The sequence below is a fragment of the Phoca vitulina genome, unplaced genomic scaffold (genome assembly GCF_004348235.1).
Source record: "Phoca vitulina isolate PV1807 unplaced genomic scaffold, GSC_HSeal_1.0 scaffold85, whole genome shotgun sequence".
Classification (NCBI taxonomy): domain Eukaryota; kingdom Metazoa; phylum Chordata; class Mammalia; order Carnivora; family Phocidae; genus Phoca; species Phoca vitulina.
The window spans coordinates 929,905-945,733 of NW_022589788.1; the positions used below are offsets into that span (position 1 = coordinate 929,905).

General features: G+C 50.9%; 1 protein-coding gene across 1 annotated transcript; it reads right to left on the reverse strand.

Annotated features, from left to right (window-relative positions):
- Nucleotides 1–1,553: 1,553 nt before the first annotated feature.
- On the reverse strand, nucleotides 1,554–14,986 carry SLBP (stem-loop binding protein). Its single transcript, XM_032395574.1, has 8 exons — nucleotides 14,910–14,986; nucleotides 14,677–14,793; nucleotides 10,827–10,931; nucleotides 8,256–8,315; nucleotides 7,825–7,962; nucleotides 7,021–7,170; nucleotides 5,405–5,486; nucleotides 1,554–2,503 (listed from the first exon to the last, which is right to left on the reverse strand). Exons 1-8 carry the CDS (start codon nucleotides 14,966–14,968, stop codon nucleotides 2,387–2,389), a joined length of 828 nt encoding a protein of 275 aa, XP_032251465.1. The 5' UTR covers nucleotides 14,969–14,986; the 3' UTR covers nucleotides 1,554–2,386.
- Between the last annotated feature and the right edge of the window lie 843 nt (nucleotides 14,987–15,829).

Sequence of the window (15,829 nt, forward strand, 5' to 3'; positions counted from 1 at the left end):
CCTCACACAGAGGACACCTTCCTGGTCGTCCCGGGGGCTGACCTTTGCTAGGACACCGTGTCTAAACGAGAGCCCTGCGTGTCCCCAGGAAGGCTGAGGGCCACGGAGACCAGCGAGGGCCACTCCTTCGGCTCCCGCTCTGCTCGGGCCTTACAGCCGGGGCTTCGGCAGGAAGCGGACACCTGTGGTGCTGCCTGGAACTCCGCCCAGCCCGTCCAGTCCATCCTTCTCCACCTCCACCCCACACGTAACAGTGCTGCTCAACTCCGTCGCCACATGGCCAAGACCCATTCTGCGCCAGCTCCTAATATCTGCACACCTTCCCACCTTCCTCCCCTCCCCTGGTCTCCTCAAAGCCCCAGGGCACCCGCCCGCACTTTACTCCTCAAGCTCCTGCCCAGCTACAAAGTCTCTCCCACGTGAGGATATTGCTGGCAGTCTATACACCAAACTCCTACCCCAGGGCCTTTGCACTTGCTGCCTTCTGAGGCAGATGGTCCTCCCTGAGACCATGTCTGTCCAAATGCCACCTCATCAGGCATCTTTCAACCAGCCTATAAAAAATGACAACTTCCCACCTCCCAGTCCTCCCCAAGGCCCCTGCCCATCTCTGCTCTTACCCCTTAACCTGACACTGTACTTACAGTCTTCTGTCCCCAGTAGAGTGTGAGTGCAGATTTTGGAGCACCCTGTCTCCTGCAGGTCTCCAATACCAATAGAACTGCGCCTGACACAGTATGGGCTGAACAAAGTGAACAAGGAAAGGCTCCCCCCTTTTTTTTTTCAGGATTTTTATTTATTTGACAGAGAGAGATAGCGAGAGCGGGAACATAAGCAGGGGGAGTGGGAGAGGGAGATGCAGGCTTCCCGTGGAGCAGGGAGCCTGACATGGGGCTCCATCCCAGGACCCCAGGATCATGACCTGAGCCGAAGGCAGACGCTTAACAACTGAGCCACCCAGGTGCCCCAGGAAGGGCTCCTTTTGAAAGACCGTGAACAAAGCTGACAAAACCCATCCTTTGCTTGAGATAACATCAGCATCATGTCTGAGGGACCATTCTTAGGGCACGTGGCCGTGGCCTAGTGGCCATTCTGTAGGCCAAGTTTCCAGGGTTCAAGTGCGTAACTACAGAAGACACGAGGTGGTCAGGGCTGCCCCTCGAAACCCAGGTCCGATGCTCACTCTGCTCCAAGGCAGACTGCACAGCCCTGGTCTGTCTCAGGAAACAGGGAAAGGCCCTGCCACTCACCCCAGCTGCTGAATGAGCATCAAACCCTGTTAAGTCTGCTGGACACACGCCGAATGTGGCCAGGCTCTGCAGTCACAGGAGATCCAGATGTGACTCTGGTCCGACCAAGATCCGCCATCAGAGCTCCAAACCTATGAAATAAGGTCCTCACTGGGCAGAGTTCAATGAGCCAGGGCCATGCTTCCTTCACCACCGTGCGCTGTCCTCCCCAGTGCCACTCGGTAAGGACAGATACTTAGGTCCTTCAAACGCAGGAATTATCTCAGCAGGTAGCCTATTTGGCAACGTAATAAATCAGGTAAGAAGGTTCTTTTTTATTTTTGTAATATCATTCCATACAAAAGCAATAGAAACATAACAGTCTTAACAAGAAGTTTACAATTGAATATTTGAACAGAAAATCTGTACACATTATCATTTACAGCAATTTTACATGGTAAATTAACTGACTGTAAAAAAAATGTTCTTTCTAAACCCCTCTGCTGCCTTAACTCTTGGAGTATTACAGGTAGAAGGCCTACCTAGCGCTATTTACAAGTACCAAATTAAGACTGTATAACTTACATAAAATCCCTTAACAGCTCAATTTACTACCTTCAACTATTCAGTGCTCTGTAGGAAAGAAAAAAAACACACCTTGACGTACTGAAAAAAGGCCCAAAATTAAGTTTCCGTAAAGATACTAAAATTATCCCATTATGAGAATACTCAGATACCAGTAAAGAAAGCCGATGCGTAACTGGCCCCATGAGTGTGTGACTAACCCCAAACCAGCCGTCTGACAAGTAACAACGTAACATCTAACATACTGGCAGAAAATCAGTTAAAATATGCTTGTCAGGTTAACTTGGAGGATGGTAGAGATTAAACAATTAAGTTTTCAAGACTGCGTCAAGTTCAATTTTCCTTGGATTTAGTTCCATTTACAATTTAAAACATGCAAAATACATTCACTATACATAAAATTAACGTTTCTTAAGAAAATAAGGCAAGAATAACAATTCACCATGAGATAATGAGATAATGAACTAGGAACAGAAACCATCCGGTTACCAACACAGGACACATGCTCGGCCAGCCCCCAACCTGCCAGGTGGAGGCAACTCTTGCTCCCAGTGGCCTCCAGGTGGCATCAGTTAGCTCATGGCTGAGAAATCTTTCAAGGGCTCAGTTAAACAAGCTTCCAAATCAAACTCGTCCTCCACTCGGCAGTCCACGTGCCTGACTTTAGTGGGTGTGCCAGAGTACACGTCCTAGAAGACAGGAGCACAGTCAGGGCTAGCTCCCAAAACACCACGCACAAGGCCGCGCACCGCACCCCTACCAGGGGCGACCGCCGCCTCCTTTGCCCACAGCGCCACAGGACTAAGACGGAGCAGTACCAGCGAAGGTCTATGCGTGCTGGAATGCTCCTGAGAGAATTCAAAACCATTACCTAATTAAAATTCACGGATAACATCAATCTTTCCTCTCCGTGGGTATGTCAAATCCCTACCCACCAACCAACCCATTAGAAACTAACAGACCCTTTACGGCGTCTGAGCCCCAGCCCTTTGACCCTAAGGGCTGCATCGTGACTGGTGGAGCAGAATCCCACCAACCACTGAGCACGTGCTCACCTGCCGAGGAGGCTCTGGCTTAGCTGCTCTGCACTCAGGCAGAGGACAGCCCCCTCCCAAGCCCATCCTGCACGGCACAGCTTTTGGGAATCAAGTGACAGAGCGTCTGTCAAGGTCTATGCACTCACTTACAATTCCCAGTAACTACACTACCAAAGGAATCGTGTGTGCTACACGGAACAAAAAGCTCAGGTGTGCACAGCCACGTACACCTGTGAGCACAAAAACACAGGAAGACGGGACAAAACTCAATAGTGCTCTCAGGGCCGGAGACACCAGTGTTTAATTTAGTGTATTTCTGAATTGCCTTACTAAACAGGTTTTGCTTTTTCATTAAAAAAATTTAATTACAAGGTCACACAATCAAATGTTAAGAGTTTATTATTTAGGGCATTTAAACCCAGTGAAGCTCAATGTTTATACCAACTAAAACCGAAGTTTTAAATGAACGTTAAAAAAGTGATTTTTAGGGGCGCCTGGGTGGCTCAGTCAATTAAGCGTCTGCCTTTGGCTCAGGTCATGATCCCGGGGTCCTGGGATCAGGTCCCACACCGGGCTCCCTGCTCGGCGGGAAGCCTGCTTCTCCCTCTACCTCTGTAACTCCCCCTGCTTGTGCTCTCTCTCAAGTAAATAAATAAAATCTTTAAAAAAAAAAGAAAACAAAGTTACTTTTACAATGAAGAAATCTGGTTGATACCACTTGAATCATATTATAAATTTAACATCCCCAATAATGGGACAAAGGGACATACAACCCCCCGCCATGGTCACATTCTTGCCTGAAGTGTTCAATCTGAATCTAGTTCTTAAAGAAACAGTAGGAGAACTCCCAAATGAGGAACTCTGCATTACAAAAACTAGCCTGAAGTGTTCCCAAAAAGTCACTGTCATGGGAGGAAAAAGGCAGGAAGACTATTCTAAGTTAAGAAAATGTAAGAAATGGCAATTTAGACAAGTAATCCTTGATTAAACTGTGGATCAAAAAAGAAAAAAAGACCGTTCTTAGGGCAGCCAGGAGGCCTGAACATGGACAGCTGACTAGCCAGGAGCGCTGTTCTGTCAGGATGACACTTCTGGAGCACAATGACGTAATGGCTGTGTGCAGCAGCGAGGGGGGTGGTTGAGGGACACAGTCACCTGGGTGTTCGTAGTACTAAATAAAGTGCTTAGGCCCGGGCTTCTCTTCCCTTCAGCACATCCAGCCATCTCTGAACCACCTCTTCTTGGACCCGCCAGGACTCCCCCCAGGACCCCTGCCCTCTAATCTTCATGGTCTGGCTCCCCTCCCCTTGCCCCCTGGGCCTGAGCATCTCCCTCTAACTTCTGATTCTGCAGGTGGTATGTTCAGAATCTGTTTCTTGAGCTGGGACAAGGGTTACTTTTGATCCAAACTACGGAGGCCACCAGTTGAGATGTTCATGGGTTCCTTTTAGTCCTACATACACGTCAACAGCCACAAAACTGGCATCATTCCATCATTAAATATCCTGCTTTTATTTATCTCTACAACTTTCCCACGTCATCAGTCTTCAGAAACAACCTGTAATAGCTCTATTCCTTGTGACACAACTCTGCTATTGCTCTACGGTTGGACATCTGTGTTACTCCTGACCTCACAGTCACATACGTGGGTCACAGAGAGTGTGCGGTACGCGATGGGCCACAAGACCAGAAGGACACATGCCAGGCTTGCCACGGTGGGGGGACATAGATGGAAGGCAAAAAAAAAAAAAAAAGAGAGAGAGAGAGAGAGAAAGAAAAAGGCAACTATGCACCTTTATTTTATAGGCTTCCCCACTGTCCAAACACGGTACAGGATGATCCCACATAAAACAGAAGTACTTCACAACGAACGTTTGCTATTTTCTAGTTTCAATCTGTTTTTTTTTTTTTCACTTAATATGTTAAGTATTTCCATACACAAATATCAAGGTGGTCTCCTTTATAAAAGTAATAAAGAGCTTTTATTATAAACTGCTCACATAGATTTGCTTGTACACATGCAGAAAAGTCTGAAGGAACATGCACCCAACCAACAACTACAGGATTAGATGAGGTAATTTTATATATCGTTTTTAATCTTTATAGTTTTTTTTCCCCTCAAAAACCATGTAATTTTTAAAAATCGGCAAATGTGGGGGAAACCCTTAGGCCCAAAGCATACCTTTATATAGTAGTAATTAGCAAATGATCTTGTACTAGCAAATCACCCCCAAAAACTGTATACAGCCTAAAATTAATGCCAGGGACGAGGCCTACACAGACACTGGAATCAGAGGAAAAAAGGCCTTTCACTTTTAAAATGAAAATGGTAGAACTTATTAGGTGGATTGAACCAAAAACCTATTAAGGCCACTACCTAGGAACGCCATCAAGTCTACATTTCAATGACGTCAGAGAAGGGATAAAGGAACCCCTTCTTCATAAGCACCAAAACCGAACTTCGGCTTCCACATCAGCTCATCGAGGGGCAGATGCAGTCAGCAACTAACCCGACAGCCGCGGCGAGAGACGGAACCAAGAAAAGGCACTTACGAAGTTATCCTGAGAGCTTGTCTGGGACTCGGAGCTGCTTTCTGCAGACTCAGTCTCCATCTCCCCGAGGTCCACAGGATGTCTGCGAGGTGAAAGCAAACACGTGCATCAGCCACCACTTCAAGCAGGGAGGTGCTCCAAGCCTGTTCACTCAATACGAGCGCGATCAGCAGCGCGCTGCCCCATGCAGCAAACACTGACTGACAAGCGTCTCCTCTGCTCCTGAAGCCATCGGGACGGTTTCCAGTGAATCCCCCCCCATCTTCCCCCATCTCCCCGCCCCACACAGGTAATGCTGGCCACAGTGATGGCAAGGAGAAACGTCCACCTGGCTCAGAGCACACCACCACCTGCCCATTCTCAACTGTGGTGCGACTATTTACGCACCCACAAGCACCCTTCCAAGTGGAAGCGTCAATATAGGCCCAATTAGGGGGGCTGATGAACACTGCAATTGCTAAATTTTCCAATTTTCTACTCCTAGAGAAGGGACAATAGTGTCACAGTGGGAAAAAAATCGGTATGACATGATGACATCTGTGAGGCCAAATCTATAAAGCCATGTTAGAAGTCATTTCAAACATGACAAGTTCTAATAAATTTCCCCAGCACAAAGCAGAAACTCAAGTATTTGCTGAATGAATAATCTGTCTCTGAGGAAGGCAGAGACCCAGGTCAAGGAGGAGCTGAGAAGAGGTGCCCAAAGAAGGGGCGAGTGCAAGACAGTCCTTCCCACCTCCCTGTTCAATGGGCGTCCTAACCCTAGGGCAAAACCTCAGGCCTGAGGCCCTTCCAACTGGGCTTGAGTTTAAAAACCAACCGGGAGGGGCGCTTGGGTGGCTCAGTCCGTGAAGGGGCTGCCTTCGGCTCAGGTCCTGACACTCAGCAGGGAGTCTGTTTCTCCCTCTGCCCCTCCTCCCTGCTCATGCTCTCATCTCTCTCTCTCTCTCCCTCTCTCAAATAAATCTTAAAAAAAAAAAAAAAAATTAAAAAACAGGGAAAAGATAAAAGGCTTCCTTAATGAAGACAGGCCTTTTATTTTCATAGTTCAACATGTTCCTCAAATACCTTTTAGAATGTTTATTTAAAAAAAATTTTTTTTTGAAGATTTTATTTATTTGAGAGAGAGAGTGAGAAAGAGAGAGAGCACAAGACGGGGGAGCGGGAGAGGGAGAAGCAGACTCCCTGCTGAGCAGGGAGCCCGATGCGGCACTCGATCCCGGGACTCCAGGATCATGACCTGAGCCGAAGGCAGTCGCTTAACCAACTGAGCCACCCAGGCGCCCTATTTTAAAATTTAAGAACATTATTTGTTCAAAACTTAAGAACAACAGCCCGCATATTACTAGATTTACTGAGCTCCATTTTCTCTAGCTACAAAGTGAATTAAATCCAGGAAGCAGATTCCTCCCTCCACCAGCCTCCCAGAATCCACCCATCCGACTTTATGCACTCGCGCACAGGGAAAACAGACATGAAGCTGTGGCCGCAGGCTACTCTGCTCTCTCAGAACTCCAGGGGGACTTAATACCATGATAACCTGCACATAAATGATCAAGTGATTTCAGTCACTGCACAAATCGCAGAAACAGGACAAGAATGCAATGAAGACATACATTTCTTGCAAATCACATCCTTCTTCAGCTGGAGGATCCCAAAAATGCAGAGCCACCTTCCAGAGCTTGATCTGCTGGTCCCACGATCGTCGACTATACTTCTTGAATTTGTTGGGGGTCTTGGGGTGGACGCCGGGTTGTCTAAGGTGTCTACAGGAAAGAGGGAGGCTGTCCTGATACATACCACCCGCATCTATACATCCGCTTGAAGATTAACCAAACTCTGAGACTAGAGTTATCAAAACATCATAGGTCAACTGAGACTCTATAAAATGAGCAAAAGTAACATATGAAAAAGCACCACCCCTTTGACTCTACTACCCCTTTACTATCTGTGCTCCAGAAACGCACATCTGAACCCCAGTCCTACCGAGAAATGGATGCCCTCTCTAAGCTTTCTTTGCAACCCTGTGAGGAGCAGGCTAGGAAGAGCATGCTGCTGGGACAAGAGGGGGCAAGGTTCATGTTTTTCTCCAACACCATCTTTACAACCTGTCACCTGAACTTTACTCTTCCCCCATCACACACGTTAATAGCTTTATATTTCTGAGAGCGCAGGAGTCCTGGGACCTGAAGTGTTAACCAACACCCTGAACTATAACACGTTAAGTTTCTTATTTTCGTGTCCCTGGGTTTTCAGTCACCCATCCCTTCCTCGTCATTAACATAAGTGCCTCAAAGTGGTTCAATGGTCCTCAGAGAGCGTGAAGGACGCCCAGAGTCAGAGGCACCATGAAAGGAGACTAGAGTCTAGACTGCAGTGCCCCACAACTCCATCAGGATGCGCCAGTGAGACAAGACTACCTCGGGACTTCTTTAATATAGCGGTCGTAGGCGATGGTGTTCTTCCCGTAGTTGATCTGCTTCTGCCTTCTCATCAGGACGCTCTCATCTGTCTCTAGGTCAGCTGGCACCGTGGACCCTGCCTCCTTGGAGTCAGAACTGAAGATGAGATGGACAGAATGAGCCTCAAGGTTAAGACCGCTACGTAAGAAAATGCTGAAACACAATGATGAAAGAACATCTGTCCTCTGGATTCCAAACCATGTTAATCCCAGAACAGTCCAGAACTCTCTCCATGGAAATGTAGTACATAAAAGGTACAAATTCCAAAGCAGGGAGGAAAGGACCAGGCAGCACAAGCCGCTGAGAAACCAGCATCCCATGCACAATTCTTCCCACTAGCGGGTGACAGGCCTATCAAATTAGAGAAGAAACATTTACATGGCACTTACCTTCCTGAGGAGGATTTTCTCTCTCTCCCAAAGTCATTTATGAGGAGTTTTCTTTTATATCTGAGAGCAAAATAAACATTGCTGTTTTAGAAAGGTATAGAAATTAACTGAAGACAATGCTTTTAAGACAGCCCCCAGAGGTCAGGCCTTCTCCCTGAGCAGTGTGGTCTGGTGAGTGAATCAGGGCAACAGCACAGTGGTTCCGTTTATTTTCAGTCTCCCTCAGTCACCTTCTCTCATTAGAAGGTGTTACAGGCCACGCTCGTACAAAGTGCTCGGAGCAGCCAGGCCCTGTGAGTAAACAAACACCTCAATGACCCTAGGTACCACCACATGTAATGGAAATTCTCTAAGCCAAAAAAAGCCCCTAACAGCAGCAGGTTAAGTAGTGAGATCCACTTTCGGAAAAAAAAAAAAAATGTGAAGTTGAGATAAACAGTTTTTGTTTCTAATACCACAATTACTTACGTGTGTGCCTACTGGGTTGCGCTCGCTTTCTCCAATCTTGCAAAGAGACTAAACACCAGTCCCCAGTCTTGTTCCTCATTGATTTCCATCACAGCAACTACCAAAACCCCGCTTTGCCAAGGTACATCAGCCAAAGGAGTGTAGCTCGATCTAACACTGAAACCATGAACCATCTCAAGCTAAAAGTTCATGTGTCTAAAACATGTCATATATTACTGTGTCTCCTTCCAAAAGTGCCAGGCCCCAAGTCTGCTGAGGCACCGAGGAGTTTGGACACCAGGAAGTAATGAATGAGTTTGTTTCCTGTGTATCTAGAAAAGCACCGATTCTATACCAGCCTATGCAAACTGAGAAAGCAGGCCCTCAATATCCCTTTCTGTAGGGCTTCATTCTCTCAGGGACTCCAGTTGAAAAAGACTGGCTTCTAGTATGGCTAAAACCCATTTTCCAATTTTCAGACAGCTGGTGTGTAGTGTGTATTATGCTCCTTGAAGTACAGTGAACTAAATTCTGGTAAAAAGGCAGACTACCATCAGCAGCAGGTCAAACCACCTGGGTCTTACTAAAGCAGCAGCTTTCCATCAGGAAGGGTGTGATTGGCAGAGTGGCCCAAAAAAGAGCAGGACTGTTTTGCAAAGAACACTTTTCGGAGACAGACCTGTGGGACAACTGAGGAATAAAGCGGGGTCCATCAAAGGAGGGTCAAGACAGAGAGGGGTCGGGGCGCCTGGGTGGCTCAGATGGTTAAGCGTCTGCCTTCGGCTCAGGTCACGGTCCCGGCGTCCTGGGATCGAGCCCCGCATTGGGCTCCCTGCTCAGCGGGGAGCCTCCTTCTCCCTCTCCCTCTGCCTCTCTCCCTGCTCATGCTGTCGCTCTCTCTCTCTCTCTGTATCTCTGTGTCTCAAATGAATAAATAAAATCTTTAAAAAAAATTTTTAAAAAAGACAGAAAGGGGTCTCCATACATAGCACAAGATCTGCAGATAGTCCCTGGCAAAAGTCAGAACACATAGGTATGTGAGAAGAGCTGTTATAAGCCTTGGGAGCGGAACACAGAAACTACACAGATAAATCAAACATCCTAGCTCTACAGCTGGGAAAACTGACGTCCATATGAATAAAACAATGAATTCAAAACACTGGAGGAGCCCACGTCTGTGAACTTCCAGTTCACTTTTCTAACCAGGCACACCGCCCACCCACACACATATATTTTGATGCCTAAAATAAATTAAAGCAACCCTTTGAGTGGTCCTAACTAACACCCATGTGCGCCTGTGCTTTTCCTAAGGAGGCAGCTATAAATACCACCAACCACTGCAGAGGTGAAACAGGCAATCTGGCCCTGCTTCCCTGCTGAGAGGACACATTTTCTCATAAGAATTAAGAACCAATGGACTCGGTTCAACATACTCCAACTGATTATGAGCCACAGCATTTTAACTCAAAGCTCAATCAGCTGGGTTGGATGGAATATTTCAAAGGGAAGGAAAACCCAAAAATACCAGAGAGAATGTAATCAAGAGAGAGAAGCAGGGCTTAAGAATGCATCATTTGAACCGTAATGAGTCGAGGCAGTGGCTTAGAGTTTGGGAGAACTTGGATATACACAACAATTCTGGGTACAGCTGCAAGGGGTTAACAGGCCCCACGTTGGGGACCCCCCTGTGCTCTCCCACTCCCGAGCTGTTACCTGAACCAGGTGTCAGACAAGAGTGCGCTCCCCATCTAAAGAGAGAGCCACACAGTTTGCTGGGGTGGCAGAACCCAATGTGGTAGGTTAGAGCACATCATGGTAGTACCATCTTCCCACCTACTGCCATGGTGGATGGATGGCCACTAAGACAGGAGCCCTGAACCTTCCGTGAGCAGGCTCATCTGGACGGCTTCTTTAAGACATGGCTGGACCCCACCCCGAGTTTCCCATTCAGGAGGCCTGGGGTGGGGCCTGAGAATGGGCATTTCTAACAAGTGCTCAGGCCCTGCTAATGCTGCTGGGATGGGGACCAGACTCTGAAGAATCATCCTTCTAACACATACCTCAAAGGTAACATATGATAAGAAACACCAAGGATAATGCTTCACAAGGGTCTGGGATGTATACCTTGCAATTTCTTTGTTAACTCTGGTCCTCATTTCATCCTCTTCAACTGCACTTGCCCAGTCTGAACATCTAGAATGGGGCTTCGGGCCTTCAGGAGTGGTAAAACTGCAATACAACAAAAACGTGCATTTGAACCACGGCACCTACATTCAGTGTCCTTCCAAGCAGCACACCAGGAGATGCTCAGATGTTGCTTGCAGAGTGCCATGGGCTCCAGGATACTCTACGCTCCAGCGCTTACTCGCTCCCTGAGTTTGGGCAATTCACTTCAAGCCTCTCTGGGCTTCATCTGTCGAGCTTGTAAGCACCCACCATGTGCCCGTGTTGGCTGGATCATGAGGAAACAGTCCACTGGGGGGAAGGCCAAGTCAACAAGCCATCTTCAGCAGACAATGGTGCCTAATACAACTTGGTCTTTTATTTACAAAATAAGAGACTATTTTTCAGTATTTTAAAAAAGAATTAAATAACACTTCATACTAAGCAAAGTGACCAGCACATAAAAGGTACTTAATAAATGGTGGCTACTGTTCACTTTTAAATGCACGTAATTAACTATTCAGAATATATCACCTAATTAAAATAGAGAAATAGGAATATACATGGGAGTCCCTGCTACATTAGGACTTAGTGTACTGGTAACAGCACCCCTTAGAGTTGGGCTAAGTGTAAACTAGAAGCCCAGTTCAATCCAGAGATCAAGGAAACCTTTCGTCAAGGGACACCTGGGTGGCTCAGTCGGTTAAGCATCTGCCTTCGGCTCAGGTCATGATCCCAGGGTCCTGGGATCAAGTCCTGCATCGGGCTCCTTGCTCCTCGGGGAGCCTGCTTCTCCCTCTGCCTCTGCATCTCCCCTCTGCTCATGTTCTCGCTCTCTCTCTCAAACAAATAAAATCTTTAAAAAAAAAAAAAGGCAATTTGAAAAAGGCTTAATGCCAAGAATTCTTGCAGTCAGAATTGTTGGTATGTCTATTATTTGTAGATTAGATATAAGTGGAGTTTTATTTTTCCTCCTCAATTTTCTACTGGTCACCGCTGATGCATCAAAGCTAGACACAACTTCATTTGCCACTCTAGGCGACCGGATGCACCCTAGCTGCAAACCACACGGCATGCTTTGAAAATGCAACTGCAATAACAAATGAATGATCCCTGTGTGCAATTACCATAGTTCTTCTCTTATAGCTACCTCACCCAAAAAACTAAAATTAGATTTCTAAAACTAAATTTCCAGAATCTAAAAATGATTGGCAAGGTCTGAAGTCAACTTAATGAACCAAAAGTTAGTATGACTCTGTAACTGTATCCCAGATACAGAGAGGAACCAAATGGAAGGTTGTCCAGAGCTGGACCTCAATGTCATCACTCGCGGACCAAGAGGCTAAGGCCTGGGCCATGAGACTGCTGAACTCTTAAAAGGAGCTTACAAACGACCTTCCACTACATCACGTATTTTGGTAGAATAATGGAAAATACCTTTCGTAGAACTAAAGCCAACTTTTTAGATTAAGCAAGTCGTATTCACCAACCTATCCTATCTTAGGACAAGAGTACATTTAGGGAAAGTGCTCGAATGGAAAACAAAGCGTACGTTGCACAACGAGCTAAGTGCCTGCACAGGAACCACGTCCCACACCCCGGGATGGCAACGCACCTGGCTCTACTGCAGGCACCTGTACGCACCCCCGCGCATCACCACAGCGACTGGGGAGACGAGCAGCAGCCACAGCGCCAAGAGCAGGAGCCAAGGCCTTTCTGCCACGTTAGATGAGTAAGGAGGCCCAAGGGGCTAACTGCTGAGCTACAGGAGTACCCATGGGGATACAAAGGACTTTTAAGGCAATATAAGGATTTAACGTTTTCTTCTCAGCTAAACAGGAGACCACAGGGGGACTCAGACCTTGATCTCCGCGGTGTTTCATCGCTTCTCTTCACATCCAGCTCTAACACTGTCCAGGCGCTCTCCCACACTCAGCGTCTCTTCCCGAGTATTTCTTCTAGCCCCAGATCTTTAAAATTAACTATATGCAGCGAGGCCACATCGTGCAGAACGTGGGCAGCCTCCGCATCCACACTCAGGCCTCATTAATTACTGCCTCCTTCCCCATGCCAGGTCTGCTCTTCCCCCACCTCTCCATCTTAGCAAATGGTTCCCCAAGGAACAAAGGTGTTCAGAGTGAAACACGTGAGTCATCCTAGACTCCTCTCTGAATCCCCCTCAACCCATCCACAAGTACAAGAACGGCCTTAAAAAGTCTAACGTGCACCACACATTCCTCCCCACCTCCCCTTCCACCTGAACGCCCCCCTTGTCCTCCGCTATCAGGCTTCAGACAGGCCAAACACATCCCCAGCTAAGGGCACGTAGGCCATCAGAGCGACCACATCGCTGTCACCCCCTGTCCACACAAAGGTCGCCAACAGAGGTCTCCCTGACTGTGGCCTCTGAAGAACACACTGGCCTTCCCCACCGTCCCCTGGTTTCTCAGCCTCTCCTGTCCCTCTGAAATACCCTGACTAGCTGAGCCACCCCCGTCAGAGTACAGGCACAGGGAGCACACGACCCCACCTGGAAACTGCCGGCGTGAAGACCACAGGAAAGGCTCCTCACGGGGCAGCCGCAGCACCCGGATGAAAAGAGGAATCTGCAGCTTACACCCTCATTTGCATTCTGGCGTTCAGACACCTTTTTTGACCGTGGCGGGACACTTCTCTAAGAGGATTCCTCTGAGGCACAACCTAACTCGCTGTGCTGGGACATCCTGAGGAGTTCACGGGAGCCTCCCACACCGTCCCTAAAACAGAGTAGGCTCCCAGAGACCGAGCCCAGTTTCTGCAGACACCTGTCACCAGAGGCTCTCGTGGGATCCTCAGCTACCTTAGTCACGTTGGCACACGTTGGTGCCTTAACAGTCCAGTGTTCAAAGATATGAGCACCGTTAATTAGTCAAGCGTTTGAGGCACAGGTGCCTTAACAAGTCAGCTACGGTGACCTTCAGGCGCCACGACTAACCAAGTGTTGTGACCCACAAACACCTTAATTAGTCAACTGATGCGGAGCACAGACACCACAAACGGTCAGGGGGCAACCCACAGCTACCATAAACAGTAGGGCGGGGGCCCACAGGCAGCTGAACCAGCCGGGCGGGGACCCGCGGATACCTTAACTAGTCACGTAGGGCTCCCACGGTGCCTCAACCAGCTGGGTGGTAACCCACAGGTGCCTTAACAGATGGGTGGGGGACCCCCCCAGGCACCTTCACCAGCCAGGTAGGAGGCCCCCCGGTGCCTCGACCAGCCAGGTAGGGGACCCCCAGGCAGCTTAACCAGTAGGTGGTGACCCTCAGCCTCTTTGACCAGTCAGGTGATGACCCCCAACAGCCTTAACCAATCGGCGAGGACCCCTGGGCGCCTTACCCTGTCGGGTAGAGACGACCAGGGCACCTTGACCAACCAGGACGAAGCCCCCTCCCCAGAAGACTCAACAACTCGGGTAGTAACCCTAGGTACCTTAACAAGCAGCTGGGGCACCCACAGGCACCTTAACCGGTCAGGTGGGGCGCCCCGACTCAATTGGTCGGGCAGCGGATCCCCAGGCGCCTCAGCCAGCCCGGAGGTAACCCACAGGTGCTCTAACAGTCGGGCGGTAACCCACAGCCCGGGGGACCCCCAGGTGCCGTAACCTGTCGGGTAGGGGATCCCCAGGCGCCCCAACCAGCCAGAATAAAGACCCCCCCCCAGGCGCCGTACCCAGCTGAACGTGGGGCCCCAAGCCCGCGGTGCCCCCGCAGGCCGCACAGGCCGGACGGCGCCCTGCAGACCCCAAGCTCGCGCCGCGCGCCGGGCCCACCTGTCCGGTCGGCCGTCGCCCGCCGGCTCCGCGGGGCCCTCGGCGTCCTCGGGCTTCCTGCGCCTCCCGTCGGCTCTGCGCTTCCGTCCGAGGCTCCATCTCGTCGGGGGCGGCGGGCTGCCGACGACAAGCGGCGTCAGAGGTGAGGCGAGCCGCGAGGCCCCCGGAGCGCCCGCCCGCGGACCCCCACCCCGGCCCGCCCGGAACGCCCCGGGGCGCGCGGCCCGCCTCACCTGGCGTCGCCGTCGCGGCGGCTCCCGTAGCCAGAGGGGCTTCGCGGCCGGCAGGCCATGGCGAGCGCGGCGGCGGCGGGCGGGGGTCCTCGGGCGGGGGTCCTCGGGCGGGGGTCCGGGACCGGCGGCGGCTGCGGCAGCAGCGTCCTCTCCCGCGCCGACGCTGACAGGCTCTGCGCGCGCGCCCCGCCCCCAACCGCCTTTATGCGCCGCCGGCCCCGCCCCCCGAGCTCCCGCGCGCGCCGCGGCGGGCGAGACCATCGGGCCCACGCCGGCGGGGGGGCCCAGGCGGCAGCGCGCGCTTCGCAGGCGGCCCGGGCCTGGGCGGGGAGACGCGAGGCCGCAGCCCCGACGCTGCCTCTGGGAGGCGGCGGATCGACGCGTGCGGCCGAACGAGGAGAGGCCGGAGGAAAGGCTGCCCCCCTCCCAGCATGGGGACGGCCGGGGCTGCGGCGCCTCGGCGGGCAGGGCGGGGGGAGGGGCTTTGGCGGGAGATTCGGACGCGCGCGCGACGCAGGCGCTCGGAGGGGCCAAGACCCGGGAGAGGACGCGCCTCTGGTTGGTCGGCCGGCGAGACGGCCTCTGATTGGTCGGCCCCGCGGGGGCGACCTCTGCGCAGGCGGGAAACTGGAACCCGGAAGGCGAGGCCGCGGAGGTGCGTCGGGCCGGGCCTCCGTCTCAGCCGCCGGCCCTGTCGGTTCTCCCCGCCGCGCAGAGCTCGTTTCCGTCGCCTCCGGCTCCTGACCCCTGCCCGCCCTCCGCGGGCCCTCCACGGCCCTCCGGCCCGCCACCCCTTCCGCGGAACCCCAGGCCCGCTCCCGCTGGAGCCCCGGGCACGGGCTTGGCGAGACCCCTGTCGTGCGGCTGCGGCTGCCGCAGCGCCCGCCTCCCTCCTCAGTGTAGACAGAGTGGGCGCAGTG